General features: G+C 52.2%; 1 protein-coding gene across 1 annotated transcript; it reads left to right on the top strand.

Moving 5' to 3' along the window:
- The first annotated feature begins 14,555 nt into the window (after positions 1-14,555).
- On the top strand, positions 14,556-17,780 carry P2RY1 (purinergic receptor P2Y1). Its single transcript, XM_086843536.1, has 2 exons — positions 14,556-14,696; positions 15,048-17,780. Exon 2 carries the CDS (start codon positions 15,116-15,118, stop codon positions 16,205-16,207), a length of 1,092 nt encoding a protein of 363 aa, XP_086699662.1. The 5' UTR covers positions 14,556-14,696; positions 15,048-15,115; the 3' UTR covers positions 16,208-17,780.
- Positions 17,781-21,399: the final 3,619 nt, after the last annotated feature.

Raw genomic sequence — 21,399 nt, 5'->3', positions numbered from 1 at the left:
TCCTGTGTGTGTGCCCTGTGTGTGTGTCCTGTGTGTGTCCTGTGTGTGTGTCCTGTGTGTGTCCTGTGTGTGCCCTGTGTGTGTGTCCTGTGTGTGTCCTGTGTGTGTGTCCTGTGTGTGTCCTGTGTGTGCCCTGTGTGTGTGTCCTGTGTGTGTGTCCTGTGTGTGTGTCCTGTGTGTGTCCTGTGTGTGTCCTGTGTGTGTCCTGTGTGTGTGTCCTGTGTGTGTGTCCTGTGTGTGTCCTGTGTGTGCCCTGTGTGTGTCCTGTGTGTGTGTCCTGTGTGTGTGTCCTGTGTGTGTGTCCTGAGTCCTGTGTGTGTGTCCTGTGTGTGTCCTGTGTGTGTGTCCTGTGTGTGTCCTGTGTGTGTGTCCTGTGTGTGTCCTGTGTGTGTGTCCTGTGTCCTGTGTGTGTCCTGTGTGTGTGTCCTGTGTGTGTGTCCTGTGTGTGTCCCTGTGTGTGTCCTGTGTGTGTCCTGTGTCCTGTGTGTGTGTCCTGTGTGTGTGTCCTGTGTCCTGTGTGTGTCCTGTGTGTGTCCTGTGTGTGTCCTGTGTGTGTCCTGTGTGTGTGTCCTGTGTGTGTCCTGTGTGTGTGTCCTGTGTGTGTGTCCTGTGTGTGTGTGTGTCCTGTGTGTGTCCTGTGTGTGTGTCCTGTGTGTGTCCTGTGTGTGTGTCCTGTGTGTGTGTCCTGTGTCCTGTGTGTGTCCTGTGTGTGTCCTGTGTGTGTGTCCTGTGTGTGTGTCCTGTGTCCTGTGTGTGTCCTGTGTGTGTGTCCTCTGTGTGTCCTGTGTGTGTCCTGTGTGTGTCCTGTATGTGTGTCCTGTGTGTGTCCTGTGTGTGTCCTGTGTGTGTGTCCTGTGTGTGTGTCCCTGTGTGTGTCCTGTGTGTGTCCTGTGTGTGTCCTGTGTGTGTCCTGTGTGTGTCCTGTGTCCTGTGTGTGTCCTGTGTGTGTGTCCTGCGTGTGTCCTGCGTGTGTCCTGTGTGTGTCCTGTGTGTGTCCTGTGTGTGTCCTGTGTGTGTCCTGTGTGTGTGTCCTGTGTGTGTCCTGTGTGTGTCCTGTGTGTGTGTCCTGTGTGTGTGTCCTGTGTGTGTCCCTGTGTGTGTCCCTGTGTGTGTCCTGTGTGTGTCCTGTGTCCTGTGTGTGTCCTGAGTGTGTCCTGTGTCCTGTGTGTGTCCTGTGTCCCTGTGTGTGTCCCTGTGTGTGTCCTGTGTGTGTCCTGTGTGTGTCCTGTGTGTGTGTCCTGTGTGTGTCCTGTGTGTGTGTCCTGTGTGTGTCCCATGTCCTGTGTGTGTCCTGTGTGTGTCCTGTGTCCTGTGTGTGTCCTGTGTGTGTGTCCTGTGTCCCTGTGTGTGTCCCTGTGTGTGTCCTGAGTGTGTCCTGTGTCCTGTGTGTGTCCTGTGTCCTGTGTGTGTCCTGTGTGTGTGTCCTGTGTGTGTGTCCTGTGTGTGTCCTGTGTGTGTCCTGTGTGTGTCCTGTGTCCTGTGTGTGTCCTGTGTGTGTGTCCTGTGTGTGTCCTGTGTGTGTGTCCTGTGTGTGTGTCCTGTGTGTGTCCCTGTGTGTGTCCTGTGTGTGTCCTGTGTCCCTGTGTGTGTCTCTGTGTGTGTCCTGTGTGTGTCCTGTGTGTGTCCTGTGTGTGTGTCCTGTGTGTGTGTCCTGTGTGTGTCCTGTGTGTGTGTCCCATGTCCCTGTGTGTGTCCCTGTGTGTGTCCTGAGTGTGTCCCATGTCCCGTGTGTGTCCTGTATCCCGTGTCCCATGTGCTGGGGCCATGCCAGGGCCATGTGGCCACCACAAGCTGTGCCAGGGAGGGTCTCTGGGCAGGCTCTGTGTGTGCTGCTCATTCCCTGGTCCTTGGCTTTGGAAAGCATCTCGCACCCAGGGCTCCTGCTGTGCTTTCCATGCCACTGGGAATCCCCCCCATGTCCCAGGCACTCCTGTGCCCATTCCAGCCCCCGGGGATGATGCTGCTCCTCTTCCTCCCTGCCCTGGCTGCTCTGCTCTCCCTGGACTGCCCATGTGTCACACTTGGAGCTGCTGTGACAGAAAAAGCCGATTTTTCAGCTTTTCTTGGCAGTAGTGCTGAAGGAAGGAAGGGAATGGACTAGTGAGTGGACCCCCACCTGGAAAATACCTTTTCTGCCCTCCTCCATTGAAAACCATCCCGCTGTGAGCATTAATACTTTTTCTGCAGTTCTAGGAAATACAATAATAGGTTGCACATTCAAACCAGCTGCTCATTTATTTTTTCAACTGCCTCTGAAAAATGTCTGTAATTAGGAAAAATCTATAACAAGAAGTACAAACAAATCAATGTCTTTCATTAGCCACAAAGAGTCGGCACTCTGCCTTCACTGCAGCTTTATTAAATTAGAATAATGAAGCAGAAGCCATAGAAAGCAAAACAAGAGCTTTGGAAAAGGCTGAAAATACACAGATGTCAGGTTAGAAACACGTTTCAAATTTAAGCGTGAAGCTGTAAACACATTTGCTTGTGCTGCTCTGATGCCTCCTCTGCAAGGCTGTGGGAACCTAAGAGAATATATATATATATGTAAAGAAAAAAAATTATATTTATATTTATATTTATATTTATATTTATATTTATATTTATATTTATATTTATATTTATATTTATATTTATATTTATATTTATATTTATATTTATATTTATATTTATATTTATATTTATATTTATATTTATATTTATGTTTATGTTTATGTTTATATTTATATTTATATTTATATTTATATTTATATATAAATATTTAACATAATAAATTTAATTAATTTATATAATATTAATATTAATATAATTAATATTAATATAATTAATTTAATATAATGAAGTTCATTTATAGTAAATATAGATTTGAATATGAATATGAATATGAATATGAATATAAATATAAATATAAATGTAAATATAAATATAAATATAAATATAAATATAAATATAAATATAAATATAAATAATCAAGTAAGTTGGGAGAACTGAATATATATATATATATAGTGCCCACTGCCCTCCCTCAGCTCAGATCCCTGCAGGACAGGGCTTTGGTGGCTCTGGTGCAGATCTCCCCTCCATGGCCTGGGTGGGTCCCTGTTCCTGGGCACACACAGAGCAGTCCTGGGGACAAAACGTGGACAGGCTGCTCAAGGACATTGCAAGCATTAAGATGAGCCAATTTTGATGCATTTTACTGTTCCAAAGATCATTTCCTCCCATTTGTTTCTGCCACGTGGTAGTTTGTTGCTCTCAAAAACAAACCCAACCTTTTAATTATCAGCAGAAAATACTTTGAAAAATCTTCAGCTGTGCTTTTCTAGAGTAGAGCTGTGAGCTGGGAAGGGAAGTGTGGCCCTTACGCTGCGGGGCCGGGCAGTGGCTGGAGAGGGGCAGTGAATGGTCAGCCCTGGCCCAGGGACAGCAGGGTTAGTGCAGCCCTGCAGGCACAGCCCGTGCTGTGGGTCAGGTTTGCAGCACAGCAGCATCCACAGAGCCTCGCAGGAGCTCCCTGAGGCTCCCCCAGGCCTCTGCCCGTGGGCACAGGACAGAAAGCCACCTGCGGCTGGAGCCCGAGCCACAGCGGGCAGCAGAATCCGTGCCCTGGGTGCCACCAACTAAATGAGTCCTGTCCCTGTTCCCCCGGCTCTGGGACCTGGGAAAGGTGTCCTGGCTGAGGATTGTGCTGCTGGAGAGCATTGGGCAGCCTGGGCCTGGGCAGCCACCTCGGGAGGCAGCTCTCCCAAGGAATGTTTGTTTATTGCTTTAGCACAGCCTGACAACACCACAACCCCCACTAACCCAGCATAATTGAATATTCATCTCCTGCGAATTCCATTAATTCTGAGCTTCTTGTTCGCAAGAGCAAAATAATTGCTGTAATTTCATTTCAAAACCCAAAGTCAATAACCAGAGTCTGTCATTTCTCTGTGCTCTCACTGAGGAGATACGCTGCCTGCTCCGTGATCACTGCTAGAACAGCACATTTATTTGTGCATTTCTCTGCTAAAGCCCATTTGCTCTAAGTGGCCCAGTTAACACCACCAGAGAATCTTTTGCCCTGATTTTAAACAGCCTTTTAAAACCCTGCATTAATTTAAACAGGAAAATATAAATTAAATTATGTGGTTTAGTGCACGTTAGTGTTCCCCCTCCCCACCCCCAAAGGCTCTGCATTTTTTTTGAACAGCCCCTGAGGAGCTGTGCTTTAATGTTAATCAGTGCTAAAAATTTTTTTTAAAAATCAGGTTTTACCCACTAGAGAAAAGCACAGAAAGGGATGAAGCTTAAACACGTGGCTCTGGGACCTGGCATGCAGGGCAGGCATAAGGAAGCTGTTTGTCAGGGAGCTGTAAAAAGCAGATTTCATGTTTTCTACACAACCTCCAAAGTGACAGAAGGCTCCGTATCTGACCTTTCTTCTTGCCCCCTTATCCTCTGGTCAGGGTTTACCAGAAATGCCATTTTCTCACGGAAGAGCAGCTGCTGTTTGAGAAGCCAGGGTCACTGAGCTGTTCCCCTGGCTGGGGGCTGCTGCTGGGGCTGGTGCTCGGGGGGCCAGGGGAGCCCTGGCACCACTTTGTGCCACTCTGCTGTTTGGGCCTGGGGCAGGGATGGGCAGGGATGGGATGGGATGGGGATGGGGATGGGATGGGATGGGATGGGATGGGGATGGGGATGGGATGGGATGGGATGGGATGGGATGGGATGGGATGGGATGGGATGGGGATGGGGATGGGATGGGCTGGGCTGGGATGGGATGGGATGGGATGGGATGGGGATGGGGATGGGATGGGATGGGATGGGATGGGATGGGATGGGATGGGATGGGATGGGGATGGGGATGGGATGGGATGGGATGGGATGGGATGGGATGGGATGGGATGGGATGGGATGGGATGGGGATGGGGATGGGGATGGGGATGGGGATGGGATGGGATGGGATGGGATGGGCACGGATGGGCAGGGATGGGATGGGATGGGCACGGATGGGCAGGGATGGGATGGGATGGGATGGGATGGGATGGGATGGGATGGGATGGGATGGGATGGGATGGGATGGGATGGGATGGGATGGGATGGGATAGGCACGGATGGGCAGGGATGGGCTGCAGCCTCAGAGCCTGGACAGGGATGGGCAGGGCAGGACACAGCTGCAGCCTCATGGCCGCTGCCCCAGAGCAGCAGACACAGCCATGTCCTCAGACCCCAGAGCAGCAGACATAGCCATGCTTCAGGGACAGGCCCCAGAGTGTGACCCTCACCTGCAGCACCACCAGGGACAGCCACAGGCCCCGTCTGGGCCGCTGGGACAGGGGGACCCCGAACAGACCCAGCACAGCAGGACATGCACACCCCATTGTCTCCAGAAATGGCTCCCATAATTAGACCTGACAGTTCACGTAGAATTAGTTCACTGAACCACCAGATTTTGACTTTGGAGATGTGATGCCATTATTTGGGCAGTGGGCTGGGCAGGATGATCCCTGTACCGAGCCCCGGCCGTGGCTGCTCCTGTCCTGGCTGGAGCCAGGCCGAGGGGATTTGGCAGGGTTCCTGAGGCAGATCCCTGAGCCAGACACATGAAGCCTCATTAGCACCTGTAGCAGGGAGGTATTTATTGCCATTAAGGCAGTGTGGAGTGCCTCCCTGCCAGGCACAGCACAAACACAGCCGACACAAAAGCCCTGCTCCCCTCTCCTCAGCGCTCCCTCATCACTCACACGGTGTGAAACCAGCTGAGCAAACCAGACTGGGCTGAAAACAAGCAGCTCGGTGGCTCTGCCTCCCCTCCTGGTGCCACTGCCAGCACCCAGGCAAGCCCAGGGCTGGGGCAGGGGCAGGGCAGCACCTCTGGGACAGTCAGCATCCCATCCCTGGAAATCACAGAATCCCAGACTGAATGGGAGGGACCCCAAAGCCCCTCCAGTGTCCCCCTGCCATGGCAGGGACACCTCCCACTGTCCCAGCTGCTCCAAACCCTGTCCAGCCTGGCCTTGGGCACTGCCAGGGATCCAGGGACAGCCCCAGCTGCTCTGGGCACCTGTGCCAGGCACTGCCCACCCTGCCAGGAACAATTCCTGCCCAAAATCCCATCCATCCCTGCCCTCTGGCACTAGGAGCCATTCCCTGGCTCCTGTCCCTGCAGGCCTTGTCCCCAGTCCCTCTCCAGCTCTCCTGGAGCCCCTTCAGGCCCTGCCAGGGGCTCTGAGCTCTCCCTGGATCCTTCTCCTCTCCGGGTGAGCACCCCCAGCTCTCCCAGCCCGGCTCCAGAGGGGCTCCAGCCCTTGGAGCAGCTCCGGGGCTCCTCTGGGCTCTCTCCAGCAGCTCCAGGTCCCTCCTGTGCTGGTCCCCAGGGCTGGATGCAGCACTCCCCGTGTTGGGGCTGCTGCTGCAGGGCTGTCACCTCCTGCTCCTCCTGCCTGTGCCCATGTTTTGGGCTACATTAGAACTTAATTCCTGTCTGTCGGGCTCTCAGCAGAACAGGGTAAAACATCTCAATCTACAGTTTGCAATGGAAGTGTCAGGCATGGGGGAATCACTCTGCCAAGGGAACAGTGAGCTCTGGGCCAGGGTGCTGCTTCTGGGCAAGAAGGATGACTTGCTCTTAAGAAAACCCCCAGACACAGAATGGCTTGGTGTTGATCCTTATCAGAACCATCCCTGCAGCTCTGGGAGCGCAGTTCTTTTACCTGCCCCATTTCTAATTGATTTTACTTCATTTAGAAATCAAGGCAGCAAAGGAAAACTCACAGGGGAGGTTTTGCTTTCCCACCCCCTGTTTGCCATGGTTCTAAATCAGCGCTGATCTTGCCCCCACCACTAAATACGAGACATTCAAATCAATCATTAATAGCTTTAAAAGGTTTGTACAACAACAACCAGACTCACTCATGTTTGAACATTAACAGATGTATTTTTCCTTAACAGTGGGTTCTTTTAGTCAAATTCTAGAGGTTATAAAAAGGATTATCTATGCCAGTCATTTTTTTCCCAGTACATTTTTAGACTGGGCTCATGGAATAAGCTCCTGAAGCTCCAAATTGAAAAGACAAAGGTTAATCCCTTAAGAGCTGGATAAACAATCATTCATTAAGGGCTGGAAAGCATTAGCACAGGGCAAGCAGAGGCTGAAGGGCAGGAGGGGGAGATGCACCTGCATCAGGCACTGGCCTCACCTGGCTGTGGGGCCCCAGTGCCAGCAGGGTGCAGCGGGCTGGGACTCAGGGCACAAACCAGATGAGTTTATTTGTGTCTGGAATTTCATCAGGGAGGAGGGAACGTGGCCCCCCAGCACTGCAGAGCTGCAGCTCCTGCAGCCCCAACTAAAGCTGTAGTGTCAGAGGCTGCCCCTCATCCTGGGAATGGCCTCGGTGAGGAGTGCCAGGGGCTTTGCTTCCCATGAGGGCTCAGCTGGCATTTCTTTGTCCTGCAGAATTAGCCTTGGGAGGTTTTATTTCAGGTACTGATGTGTCTGTGTTTGTTCCTTGGCATCACCTCCTTCCTCTCCATCACTGGGAGCTGCTGAGTCTCACCTTTGGCTCCCATGTGCAGACAGAAGTGTCCCTGGGGTCAGGGTGGAGGTACAGGCAGGTGCTGTGTGACAGGAGAACATTCATCTGCTGGGCTTCAGCCCAGAGCACTTGGGTCATCAGGGACTCGAGAGGAAGCAGCCAGGGCACCCCGGTAATGAGGGGTGACTGTGCCCCACACTGAGCTCCCCGAGGAAGGAGGACACAGCAGCTGGGGACACAAAGCTGCAGCATAATGAGGGACAGAACAATAGCTGGGGAAGGGATAAAGAGATCTGCCTGTGGAGAGAGCAGTGCAGAGGTGTTGCTCAAGGTGCTCCTACCCCCATCTGCTTCAAACCTGCTGGAAGAGAGCTCAGAAAAGGGGGCTTTCAATGCTTACTTTAAACTCCTGACACTTCTTTGTCATTACTGCATTTTCAGATATTCCAAAAATAAAATAAAAGCGAGAATTGTCATCAGGCTAAAAATCCAGGATTCATTATGTGGCAGCACGAAACTGAACAATTTGATTTCCATTTCCATGACTGGTGTTTTTGAGGCCCTTCCTTGCCCTAATTAGAGCCTTGGGGCAGGAATGGGAGGGAGTGGGGGCAGTTTGCAAGAACACAAACCCATGTGAGGAGTGGACAGGCAGAGCTGGTGCTAAGGGCAGGAAGGGGACGGGGGCACCAGCCAGGAGCACTTGGGTTCCACCCTGGCAGCGAGGGATGAACCACGGGCAGGAATCACCCCTTCCCTATTCTGGTTCAGAGCCAAAGCAGGACTTTGGGTGCATTAGACAAGCCCTGAGGGATCATTGCTGGGATCTGGGCACAAGCAGAGCTGATCCCGAGGGAAATGTGGGCAGGGAGAGAAGGAGAGTGGAAGGATGGCAGCTCCAGAGGGCTCCAGCACGTTTGGAAGAGCAGCAAGAGTCACCTCCACAACTTTGGATTTGCCCATGGAAAGGCAATGCTCTGGGCTCTCATCTCTCACTACATTACTGCCCTCTGATTTCATTGTCTTAGCTTTAAAATACTCTCTCAGGTCAGTTTCAACATCATCTTTGTGAGTTTAGCACCTGAAACTGTGCCTGATTTTAGCTGTTCGAGGTTTTGAGGGTTGAGAAGACTTACTTTAACCAAAGAGATGACCTGATCAAAACTACACTAAAACATCAAGAAACAATTTTGCCAATATTTAAACAAATATAAAAAGAAATCTCAAAAGGGAAATTTAATTGAAAATCCAGTTTGCTAATATTTGCTAAACATCAGCAGATGATGTTGGCTGTGATGTTACGGTGGTGCAATGACAGGTATTTTTCTCTATTTGTCTTCTTCTGTCCCAGGCTTGGCTGCTGCCCCCATTTGTGGCCACATGAGGAGCTTCACAGGGCTGGAAGGAGGCACCTGCAGGGTCCCACTGGTGCCTCGGTAGTGCCCTGCCAGGCAGCTGGGTCATAGCTTAGGGCACAGCACCCCAGAGCCAGCCCCACATTCATTCCCCCTATGCGTTAGGTAGCAAATTCTTAATTGAAATATTTAACTTTGTCTCCCCTGGTATGTGATCTTCAGTGTTGCTGACCTGTTTGTCTTCTTGGCCATTTGGGGCAATTGTATAACGTGAGTATTAATGTGCTATCAAACTGCCTCAGCAGAATTGTCTTTCTTGGCCAGGAGCTGAACAAAAGAGCTTTTCAACTGAGAATAGTAATTTCAGTTTAAAATGGCAATGTAGGAAGAAGGCAAGATTGCTCCCTGCTGTAATTAGAACAAGTTTTCCAGGATCCTGTGTTATCTTTAGACTCTGGAAGTATAGTTGCTCTACTAGGAATAATAAGTCACCTCCATTAACTCCAATTATTGCTGTGCTGTATTGCTATCACAAACCATTTGCATATTCTGGAATACAGAAGGGACTCCAGAAAAGCTTCATTATCCTTGTTGGTTTATAATATTAATAAGGCAAAAAGGGAGGAGCAAAGAGGTGCAGCATTCACGGCTCTGGGGCTGTGAGATTCCCACTGGACACTGGCCTGGCCACTCCTGCCTCCCATCTCCTGTCTCCTGACCACAGCTCCCACTGCTGAGAGCAGAGTTACCTCCTGTTCCCAGCACAGCACCGTGCCATCCTGCCCCCAGAGCTCTCACCCCGCTGGGCTCCCTGGGGCACACACCATGAGATCCAGTTAATTAACCCAGCAACAGCTTTTGTTTTCAAGACAGCAAAATGTCAGCTCTGACATAAAAATGCAGAGAGGAGCCGGCTCCTCTTGTGCTGGAGGAGGCCAGAGGAGGCTCTGGGGAGTCTCCCGGAGGGCTGGAGCACAGCGTGGTCCTGTCACCCCTGACCTGTGGGGTGACAGTCCCAGGGACAGCAGCTGCCGCTCTGCCAGGACAGCAACAGGACAGAAACACCATCAGAGCTTACAGTCATGGAATCACAGGATCATTTCGGCTGGACAAGCTCTCCAAGACCACCGAGTCCCCCTCCCACCGCCAATGCCACCGTCTGCTCAGGTTCTCCAGTGCCGCATCCACAGGGCTCTCAAATCCCTCCTGGGTGGGGACCCCACCATTGCCCTGGCCGGCTGTGCCGGGGCTTTTGGTGAAGAAATTTCCCCTCTTTTCAGCCTCACGGTCCCCTGGCACGAGCCGGGTTGGTTCTCCCCGTGTTCCGAGGGAGCAGAGCCCAGCTCACCGTCCTGCCGGGGAGCCGTGCAGGGCGAGCTCGCTTCTCCCGGCTGCGCTCGGACCTGCCCCGGCCAGCCCTGCGTGTCCTATCTGCCACGGACACTTGGCATTGTCCTTATCGCCTCCCGAGCTGCCATTTCCCCGCCTGTTTGCCGAGGGAAGGCAAAGAGCGGCGGCCGGTGCGGGGGGGATCGCTGCCCGCTGCCCGCTGCCCCCGCCCGGCCGCACGCAGCGATCCCGCACCGCAGCCGCTCCTGCCCCGGCCACGGACACCTGCCCCGCACCAGGGGAAACGGGAACACTGGCGAGTGTTTCAAATAAAATAAACTGTGTTCTGGGCTCCCTGTGGAAAGCCTGCAGGGTGTGTAAAGAGTGCTGAGAAGAGATGCTGTCTTCTGACACGTGAAGAAGGAATAAAGGAAGCTTCGGGGACCGAAGAAAGTGGTAAAGTGTTGTTTGACCTAAAGAGTTTCCTGAGGTGCGGCAAATGAAGCTCTCCAGAAGCCAATAGATAGGTCACAAGCCAATTGAGGTAAAATGTGAAACAGGCATTTTTGCAGCAGGTGAGGTGTCCTGTGATGGGGAGTTGGGAGCAGCTCAGTCTCCAAGCTCTGCTCACGCCCCGAGCTCTGTGCTCGCTCTGCAATCTCTGTGCTCAGCAGCAGCACTCCTGAGTGAGGTGCAGCCTCAGATCCTATGTGCCTTAGATCCTGTGGTGCCTTAGATCCTATGTGTATATTTATATGTATTTTCCCTCCCCGTGAGCAGGCGTTGTGATGACCATTTACAAGGTCACCGGCTCTCAGCCTGCAGCTGGTCTGGGCCCCTTGTATGAACAAGCAGCCTGTACCAGCACACCCTGAAATATTGACATCTGAGTCCTCCTGACAGCCAGCACCAACAGGTAGAAACAGCTGGATTCAGGAGCAGCCTGTTCCCTTCACACTCCCCCACACCACAACAGCTCAGCACTAATTGGACTGACTGGGAATTTCCATTTGTGCTCCAGCACACTCTCGCTCCTCGTTAGGGATAGATCATCCGTTTGGGTTAAATCAGCTGTTAACGGAACAAAACATTCAGTTTAATGGAAATCAGTGGTATAAAATCCCAGATTTTGCAGAAAGTGCATTAAGAGGCAGAGCTGGAAGGAATTCAGCTCCAGCACTACCAGACAGAAACCAAGTCAGCTCCAGGCATATGCTGGAGCGATGAAGGGAAAGGTGCTAATGCAACATGCTTCATGTTGTGCTCCAAAATAAGAACAGCTCGGCACGGCAAGCAGGAAGGCACTCGTTTGCTGGCTGTGGGAGAAGGCATGGAACAGTGAGGCTGAGAAAAAAATCTGCCTCCTTCTTTACTCATGTGTTTGGACCTTTTGCAGCTGAAGCACTGCAGCCAGAATGTGCAAACTGTTGTAGCCAGGATGTGAGATCTCCATTCCCAGTGCCAGCAGGCTCAGAAGGGCCGTGCTGAGGTGCAGGCTGCCTGTGAGGACAGGGCTGGACAGCACAGGCTGCTCGGCTCCAGAGATTTCCCGTTGGACACTGCCAGGGCAGGGAGGCAGCTCGGTGCCTGTGATCAATGCCAGCCACCGCCACAACCAGTGTTGTGCTTGGGTTCAGCGGCCCACCTTCCAAAGAACAACTGGAAAATGAGATGACACTCAGGAAAAGGTGACAGGGATGAGTCAGGTATCTTGGAAATCCTGCCCTGGCACGGAAGACTAAATGAATTGTCCAATTGTCCAATTTCTCAAATCTGAGCTTGGAGTGTCTAGTAACAGATCAAGAGTACTGCAGCTGAGGGATGGCAAGGATGGATGCAGTACAGAGCACTGCTGCCTTCAGGTATTTGCAGTTCTGTACCCATCCTTCAGCACGTACACTGGTACCTCAGGAATGTCCTGCCAGTCCAGCTGTCACCTCTCCATGCAGCCATGGATTCCCCAGGGGTGTCTCTCTGTCACGTCAGAAGAGACAGTCAGTGTGACCCACAGGTGCCTGGGCAAGTGCAGCACACGTGGAACATCCTCATGGAGGAACATCATCCTTGCAGCATAACATCACCCTCATGGTGGAGCATCATCTTCGCAGAGGAACATCATCCTCCCAGCAGAACATCTTCCTTGTGGTGGAACAGCCTGCTGCCACTCTGGCAGCACTGCCAGCACGGCAGCTCCCCACAGCCTGCACCTCAGCCTGGCTCTGGCACCAGCACAAAGCCCAGGAATGCCTCCTTCCCTGGCAGCTATGTGCTCCCAGAATTGCTCTCCAGCCCTTTGTCTTTCCAGTTTGGATTTACAGTGCTGCTTAGGTGACTGAGGGAAACAGGCTGGAGTTAGTTCATAGTGCATATTTACTGATGCTATTGGCACGGCTTCAGCATGACTCAAAATTTGCTCAAGACAGGAAACTCAAGGAAGCTGCCACGATAAGCTGCAGTGAGCAGTGGCACTGAGAAGTCACAGTGAAACGGCTCTTACAAAGAGAGAGGGAAACTAAAAGGTTTCTCCTCTACTAATAGCATCAGTTTGCATATTTTATTATTGTTTTACACAAGAATCCAAGCCCTGCATTAAAATAAATTCTGCTTCAGGTCGTGCAGCTGATTCATGCAGAGGAGCAAGATGGCTTTTCCCTAAGCTGGCGTGGTAGGCTTGGTATCATTGTACTGCATTTGCCATGTGTCTGCCTCGTGGGCTGGGTGTTTGCTTTCCTGGGAATGTGAAGACTCAGGATTCGCTTTTTCGGTGCTCACAAATCCTAGAGGGCACCACAGAACAGCTCTGCAAGCCGGGCTCGCTGCACAACATGGATTTTACAGGTGTTACACTTCTTCTTTTTCACTTTCTCTTCACATTCATTTTGTATTAAAATTTAAAATAATCGTAAAGTACTGAATAAGTAGTTGTTAGTGGATGAATACAGAAGGAAAGGTATTATATTTACAAAACTGAAGCTGTTGCTTTGACGTTGTTGCTTAAGTTGCCCCAGAAGTGAAGCCAGGCTGGCGACTCCATCTGCAGCCACTTGCATATTCCCACAGGGGTACAATATGCAGCTGATTTCCCAATTAAGCTTTCCCAGCAAAGAAGTTTTATAATTTAAACAGACTCAAAAGTTTGAGAAATGAATACATATTCATGAAGGACTAATAACACTCTGTCTAGAACACAGCTTTGAGCTGAGAGCAGCTCTGACTGGCTCATGTCTCACCCACCACACTTAGTGAAAATGGGAACGAGGAAGAAATGGCTGAAACCAGCAGATTGTGTTTTGCCAAGACAATAAATAATAACCGTATTCTGACTCAAGTGCCAAATGTATAGCGCTTAATTAGAGGTCAGTAGAGCATATTTCTGCTCAGCTGTTCCATTTACAGCAATTAACATGTTCGTGTCACTTAAACCGGGTTGCAGAGCAGATTTCAAAGGGTTGAGTGAAAGCAGAATCGGGGAAGGGCTGTTCCACCTCTGGCAGCAGCTCGGGAGCAGCACCCTTGGCAAAGACGTGGGACAGAGAGGTCTCAGCCCTGGGGCAGCACCACCCTGCCCCGTCCGTCTGAGGGATGCCCCATCCCTGTCCCATGGCTGCGGGAGCTGAAGTGACGCTGCCCCACCTCCGCGAGGTGACCCTGCCTGCGGCCAGCGTTCCCCGTGCGACAGCCGGGGCTGGGCGGTGACCCCGCCAGACACTGCTGTCCGTGCCCGGGCTCCGCGCCCTCCGCCGCCGCCGTCCCGGCGCGGTGCTCGGTGTGAGGGTCCGGCCCGGTCCGGGCTCGGTGTGACGGTCCGGTCCGCTCCGGGCTCGGTGTGACGGTCCGGCCCGGTCCGGGCTCGGTGTGAGGGTCCGCTCCGGCCCGGGTGCGGCGGTACCGGGGCGGGGGCAGTGTTACGGTCCGGTCCGGTCCGGTCCGGCCCGGGTGCGGCGGTACCGGGGCGGGGGCAGTGTGACGGTCCGGTCCGGTCCGGTCCGGGTGCGGCGGTACCGGGGCGGGGGCAGTGTGACGGTCCGGTCCGGTCCTGGTGCGGCGGTACCGGGGCGGGGGCAGTGTGACGGTCCGGTCCGGTCCGGCCCGGTCCGGGTGCGGCGGTACCGGGGCGGGGGCAGTGTTGCGGTCCGGTCCGGTCCGGTCCGGGTGCGGCGGTACCGGGGCGGGGGCAGTGCCGGTTCCACGCCGTGCCCGCGGCAGCACCGCCCGTGCGGGGGCGGTACCGGGGCGGCGCAGCGGGGCCGAGCCGCGCCTCGTCCCGCCCGGCTCAGTCCGGCGGGGCCGGCGCTCCGTGCCCGCCGAGGGGCCGCGCTCCGAGCCCGCCGGGGGTTCCGAGCCGCCGGCCCGGCCCTGCCCGGCCATGGGCGCCGGGACAGCCGCGGCCGGGACGCCGCCCCCCGCGGGCGGGCGCTGCCGGCGGCGCGGAGCGGCGAGCGAGGGCTGAGACGAGGAGGAGGAGGAGGAGGAGGAGGAGAGGAGGAGGAGGCAGGTGGGGCGGCCCCGGCAGCCGGGCTGGGGTGCGGCGGGGCCGGAGGTGGCTCGGCGGGCGGAGGGAGCCGGGCGGGCGGCGGGACGGGGCGGCAGCCGCGGGGTGGCTGCGATCGCCGAGGGGCGCGGGTGCATTGGCCGCTCCCTGCCCCCGTTCGGCCCCGATCCCGCCGCCGCCCTGTCCCTGTCCCCGTCCCTTCTCCCGTCCCCGCGGTGGCACGGCGTGCGCGGCTCCCCGGCAGCGGGGCGGAGAGCGGAGCGGGGCCCGGTACCGCCGCTTGGAAACCGCCGAGGAAAAGAAGGGCAGGGCTCACCTTCCAGCTAGGTTTCCTTTGCTCTCTTATTTTTTCAGATGTGTTACAGTGCCTGTAGAGACTTCGTCGCTTCGCCTCAGACCTATGTGACTCTGGGGAAAGGATCATGACCGAAGTCCTTCTCTCTGCTGCTCTGAACGGAACTGAACCCAACCTGTTATCCAGCAGCGGCTGGTCTGCGGGAAACGTCACCACCAAGTGCTCCCTGACCAAAACCGGCTTCCAGTTCTATTATCTGCCCACCGTCTACATTCTGGTTTTCATCACCGGGTTTTTGGGCAACAGCGTGGCTATCTGGATGTTTGTCTTCCACATGAGGCCTTGGAGCGGCATCTCAGTTTACATGTTCAACTTGGCACTCGCCGATTTCTTGTATGTCTTGACTCTGCCCGCCCTCATCTTTTACTACTTCAACAAAACGGACTGGATCTTCGGAGATATCATGTGCAAGCTGCAGAGGTTCATCTTCCACGTGAACCTGTACGGCAGTATCCTGTTCCTGACCTGCATAAGCGTGCACAGGTACACGGGAGTGGTGCACCCCTTGAAGTCGCTGGGGAGGCTGAAGAAGAAGAACGCGGTGTACATCAGCAGCCTGGTCTGGGTCCTCGTGGTGGGCGTGATTTCTCCGATACTCTTCTACTCGGGAACAGGGATAAGGAAAAATAAAACCACAACGTGCTACGACACAACGGCTGATGATTACCTGAGAAGTTACTTCATTTATAGCATGTGCACCACAGTGCTGATGTTCTGCATCCCCTTCATAGTGATTCTTGGTTGCTATGGGCTCATCGTGAAAGCTTTGATTTACAAAGATTTGGACAATTCTCCTCTCAGGAGAAAATCCATTTACCTGGTCATTATTGTGTTGACGGTCTTTGCAGTGTCTTACCTTCCCTTCCACGTGATGAAGACCTTAAATCTAAGGGCCAGGGTGGATTTTCAAACCCCAGATATGTGTGCCTTCAACGATAAGGTTTATGCCACTTACCAAGTGACGAGGGGCCTGGCCAGCCTCAACAGCTGCGTTGACCCCATCCTTTACTTCCTGGCAGGTGACACCTTCCGAAGGCGGCTTTCCAGGGCCACCAGGAAATCATCCAGAAGGAGCGAGCACAACGTGCAGTCCAAAAGTGAGGAAATGACTCTCAATATTTTAACAGAGTATAAACAGAACGGAGATACCAGTTTGTGAACAAATGCAGAAGATTTGGGAACGGTTTGAAAATATCCTCCGCTTTGAGGCAGTAGGAGACTGTAGGGCTTACAAGTGTGTGAGGAAAATCTACCAGTCTCAAATTCTTTTTTAGATAAAGCCTCATTTTCTGGTCTTAGAAAAAGCTTAACGAAGTCAGTGGAAGAATTTTAATGGAAAATAATGTGTCAAAATTCAGCTTTCCTTCAGTAGTTTCATTTATTTCTGACTTGTGTCAGATAAAGTAAAATGAAGTAAATCCCCTAAAGGAGGAGAGCGATCCAAGTGCATCTGGTTTAATGACTTAGTCTCCCACGTTTGAAAATGTTCTCAGTCAGCCTGTCTTTAAAAATAGGAAATAAAAATAAGAGCAGTATCTTGTCTTCTGAGGCTCAGTCACAGACCAGGCTTTCTGCTCACTCGCTGTTGTACTCAAGGATTTAAATCAAAGTCACGATGCAGTTATCATTTTCAGTTTTATTATTTTTTTCATCTATAGTGCTGATAATTACTCGATAGTTTGGTGGCATTTATGGTTCAGTCCTCTTTCAGTGCCGGTGTTCTAGTCCAGGTAGGCTGTACTGGTGTGTGCATGGTTGTGCTTTGGGACGGGCTGTTCAGGGCGAGCCCCTCGGCGGCCGAGGCTCCGCGGTGCCGGGCCCTGGGCACCGCGGGTGTCCCCGGGGGCCGCTGGCACCGCGCTGGAACCGAGCTGGGCGCGCTGGGAGCGGCTGGGCCGGCAGGGAACGCGTGCTCCACGTACCTGCCTCTGCTAGCTGAGCGCTTCTGCTCCTGCAGGCTCTGCAGATAGCACGGGAGCCGTGTCCCAACAGCAGTCACTACTAAAATGGATCATATAAATGGATGAGATATATATGATATATTATATATATATATAGAACAGTGATTGGGGGGAATTAATTTTTTTTGTACTTTGACAGATAAATTACTGTATTTACAAGATGTTGCAATATACTACAGGCTAAATCCGGCCCTTTACTATAGATCTTCTCCAAACGGGGAATAGTTCTTCCAAAATTAGCCAAACTGCAACATTGTGTAACACAAGAGCTAGTGATCAGGCACAGATGAAATTCTACATGGGCAGTCTCACTCGTTTCTCATATTTTTAATAAATGTGTTTGGAAATATTTTGTGCTAAAAGCGATATAAAAGCATGCTCTGAATTATGAATTTAGTGTACAAAATTGAGTTCGATGTAATCCTAAGGGTGATTTTTAACAGATCTTTGTTCCTCTGGTCTGCATCATAAGAGTAAAATACTCATATTTTACTTACCAATTTCCAGTGGTTGGTTACAAATGAGAGTAGCTCTAGTTATTTTTTGACAACATTGTTAAGCAGCTTCTGTTCACATGTACGGCTTCCTCTGCAGAGTCCCTATTTATTGAACTTATTTATTAGAATGCTAAATGTAAAGTTTGTAAAGTGTGGTTCTCTGTGGTCATACTCAGAATTGGGCATTAATGGAAAATTGAAGAGCATGTTTCAATCACTGTAATACTGTGTCTTCTAACAGAACATCTTTATAATAAACTCAATTCCACCCTGACTATTCACTGCTGATATGTAACCTAGTGATAAATTAAACTACTGATTTATAGCCTAGAGGTAAATTAAACTCCAGCTTAGGAAGAACCTCTTAAAGCAATGTGGAGAGCTCATTTAGCCCTATGAAAAATGTAGAGGTAGTAAAGAAATCTCAAGCAAGGGTCAATTGCTAATTAATTCTGACTGACAAAGCCTGTGGAACAGCACAGACTATTTATATACCACAGAAAGAGCCTGATTCACAATAAATGACTTCTCCTATTATGTGATTATTTGAGGCTTCATTCAGCTGAGGCACGTCTTGTTTGGAATGGCAGATGAATTACACGCAGAGGGAGCATCAAAATGGGATATTCTTTGAATCTGCTTCTCTGTTTGAAAATCCTGTTCGTTTCCAAGCATTTTGTGGTCGATTTCTGGCTTTCAGTTAGGAAATGACAAGTTCCACTAATCCAGGTTGGACACAGGCGCCGAGCAGCCCCAGCAGGACACGGAGCCGCCGGCCAGGCCGGGCTCTGCAGCCGTGCCTTCAGCGTCCGGCCCTTCCCGGTGTGCTCCGAGCCCGAGGGGCAGGACAGAGCCGTGTCCAGAGGGGCAGGGAGAGCCTGGCTGGCGAGACTGGCACCTGTGGGTGGCCCTGAGACCTGTGCACCTGTGGGGCTGAGCTTGCATGGGGCACTGGGCACTGGGCACTGGGCACTGGGCACTGGGCACTGGGCACTGGGCACTGGGCTGGCCAAAGGGAGCGTGCAGGTGGCTGGGTGGTCCAGCAGGGCCTGCTTGGATACTCCACATGGTCCCTGGCACTGCCCGGCAGCCACGCTTGCAGCTTCCCAGGCATGGCTCAGGAGGCTGGGCACACGGATCCGGAGCCTGGGCACAGGCACATGGCTCAGGAGCCTGAGCACACGGATTGGGAGCCTGGGCACACAGATCAGGAGGCTGGGCACATGGATTGAGGGCCTGGGCACATGGATTGAGGGCCTGGGCACACAGATTGGAAGCCTGGGCACACGGATTGGGAGCCTGGGCACACGGATCAGGAGCCTGGGCACACAGATCAGGAGGCTGGGCACACACTGGGCAGGTCCTTGAGCACCTTTCACTCGCAGCTGGTTGTGGGGCTGGCAGCTGCATGCCCTGCATGCCCTCCATGCCCTGTCACTGCCAGCTGCTCACGCCGAGCCCCGCTGGGACCGGGGCTGAGCCTCACACCCTCCTGCAGAGCTGCTGCTCGCATTTCCAGCCTCGCTGTGTTTGCCATGGGCTCTCTGGAGCCGGTGCAAAATCACCAAATTCCTGTCTGCTCCCACACCTCCTTTTTCCCCGGGATGTGCCAGAAGCACACACTGGGACTCACCTGGGAGAGTGGTCAGTGAGGGCTGGAGCTGTCACCAAAGTGATCCCTTCTGTGATGGCTTTGTGGAAGGCACCAGCAGCAGGGGCCCAGGGTGCTCCCTGTGATTATCCAGAAACCTCAGAGGTGGGTGTAGTTGGAGAGGCCTTTCCCTGAACCACTCACCTGGAGTTTCTAATTCATCCAAAACAAAGAGAATGCAACTGCAGCTCCGGCCTTTGGGCTGGTAATTAATAATCAGTGACAATGATGGGTTATGATTACTAGGCACAAGATTCAGCTCATTATCTCAATACTGTGACCATCTAGAAGTTCTACCTTCCCTCATGCTGTGCAATCTTTGACTAGCAAATGAGACTAAACCTGTTCTGATTTTGTGGTCATGCTTGTAACCTGTTTTCCCCCTGGGTATGTTTGTGAATCTTCTAACTACAAATCATTCTCTCAAGACAGCACGAAGTTTGAAGTAAACAGTTATTTAGAGCTTAATGTTTGCCAGATCCACACCAGCACCAATTCTCATTCATGAGAATGCTTCCTGCAGCTTATGGGTTAATATTTTTTCCCATTTATGTACAGTAACTCTTACATATCTTTAACACAAGGTGAAGTCAGTGTGAAACCCACAGGTGAACTGCTGTCAGTTTGTACATTTACAGAACACAGCACCGTGGACTGTTTTGTTTTAACCCTCTTCATACAGCACCAAATAAGTGAGCTCCTGGGCAGGGTGGGGAAGGAGCAGCAGCTGGCCCTGCTGTGGGCAGCGGGGTGCCCTGGCTGTGCTGCTGAGCCTGTGCCCAGCCCTGCCCTGCGTGGAAGGGGCTGGGGAAGCTGCAGGGCTGCTCTGGTGGCTGCCAGCCCCTGTGCCAGTGCTGCCTCTGCACCCCCAGAGGCCAAAGCTCGGCACTGGGCTGTGTGAGCCCAGGAGGGGTCACGGGAACCTTCCCTGAGCCTGCTCTCCTCTTTTGGGTGAGGAAGGACATGGGCTCCAGGCACTCCTGGGGTGTCTGCAGCCCGACTGCACGGGCACAGCAATTGCAAACACCCTGAAGGCACGGGACTTATTACTTGGCATGTGGCTGTGAATTATTGTGTGTTCCAAGGATGTATGTGAAAATGCTTATTTTTCTGGTGTGCTGTGATATTTAATATTGTTAAGGTAAATTTTTTTGTAAATGCTGCTGAAATCTGACTGCAACATCCGCAGGGACAGTGCTACCTTTGATTTGCACTTAGGTTATGTAGCTGCTTTAATTAAAGAGTAATTAATGTAACAAAAATATATTTGGGTTTGAAGTTGCAACTATTTTTAGTGGCAGCAAAAGTGTGGCCCCAGCACTTCTGGCACTGCACCACTGCACTGAGCAACTCGTGTTGGAGCCACCTCAGTCATTATGAAACACTCCTTCTGCCTTTTGTGTTGTTAATTCATGTTTCCAGGAGATTCTTCCGGCTGTGATATGTCTTTAAAAATAGGTAATAAAAGGCTTGCAAAATATATGCAATTTAAAACCTTGAGAGGAAGCAGGCAGACCAAATGAGAATCAAAATAAGTGAATAAATGAGTGATGTTTAGCCTTCAAAGACAAAGGAGACATGACGAGATGTGGTGACAGAACAAGGGGGAATGGCTTTAGGCTGAGGGAAGGTAGATAGAGATCAGATATTAGAAGAAAGTTGTTCCCTGGGAGGGTGGGCAGTGCCTGGCACAGGTGCCCAGAGCAGCTGGGGCTGTCCCTGGATCCCTGGCAGAGCCCAAGGCCAGGCTGGACACTGGGGCTGGGAACCCCTGGGACAGTGGGAGGTGTCCCTGCCATGGCAGGGGTGGCACTGGGTGGGATTTAAGGTCTGTTCCAACCCAAGCCATTCCATGATTCTGTGACATCTGGGGTCAGCGTTTCCACAGGTGGCACCAGCAGGGGTCACACCTGTGGAGTTCCAGAGGCAGCAGACTGACTTGCTGCCCCATTCCCACCCACTCCAAGCCCTCTCCCATTCCCAGTGTTCAGCCAGAGATGGAGCTGCTCCCAGCCCCTCTCCCTGTACAGATCAAAGCTTGATCTGTCCTACAGAAACTGCCTTTTTCCCTCTGGCAACAGCTGCTGGATCTCGGTTTATTGCAGGATGTTGAGGATGTCCTGTTGTTGCAGGACTCTTCCCGAACAGCTCAATGTGCCAAGCACTGCCCTCGCTCCCTGGAGCCTCCTGCGGCTGTGCCAGCACCAGCGAGAGGCCAGTGCAGGGCTGGCTGTGCTTTATC

Source organism: Cyanistes caeruleus, chromosome 10, assembly GCF_971803275.1.
Source record: "Cyanistes caeruleus chromosome 10, bCyaCae1.hap1.1, whole genome shotgun sequence".
Taxonomy (NCBI): Eukaryota; Metazoa; Chordata; class Aves; order Passeriformes; family Paridae; genus Cyanistes; species Cyanistes caeruleus.
This window is presented reverse-complemented; position numbering and strand designations above follow the sequence as displayed.

Bases quoted from the DNA above. Each gene is read 5' to 3' on its own strand.
- P2RY1 (XM_086843536.1), top strand. From the start codon at position 15,116: ATGACCGAAGTCCTTCTCTCTGCTGCTCTGAACGGAACTGAACCCAAC.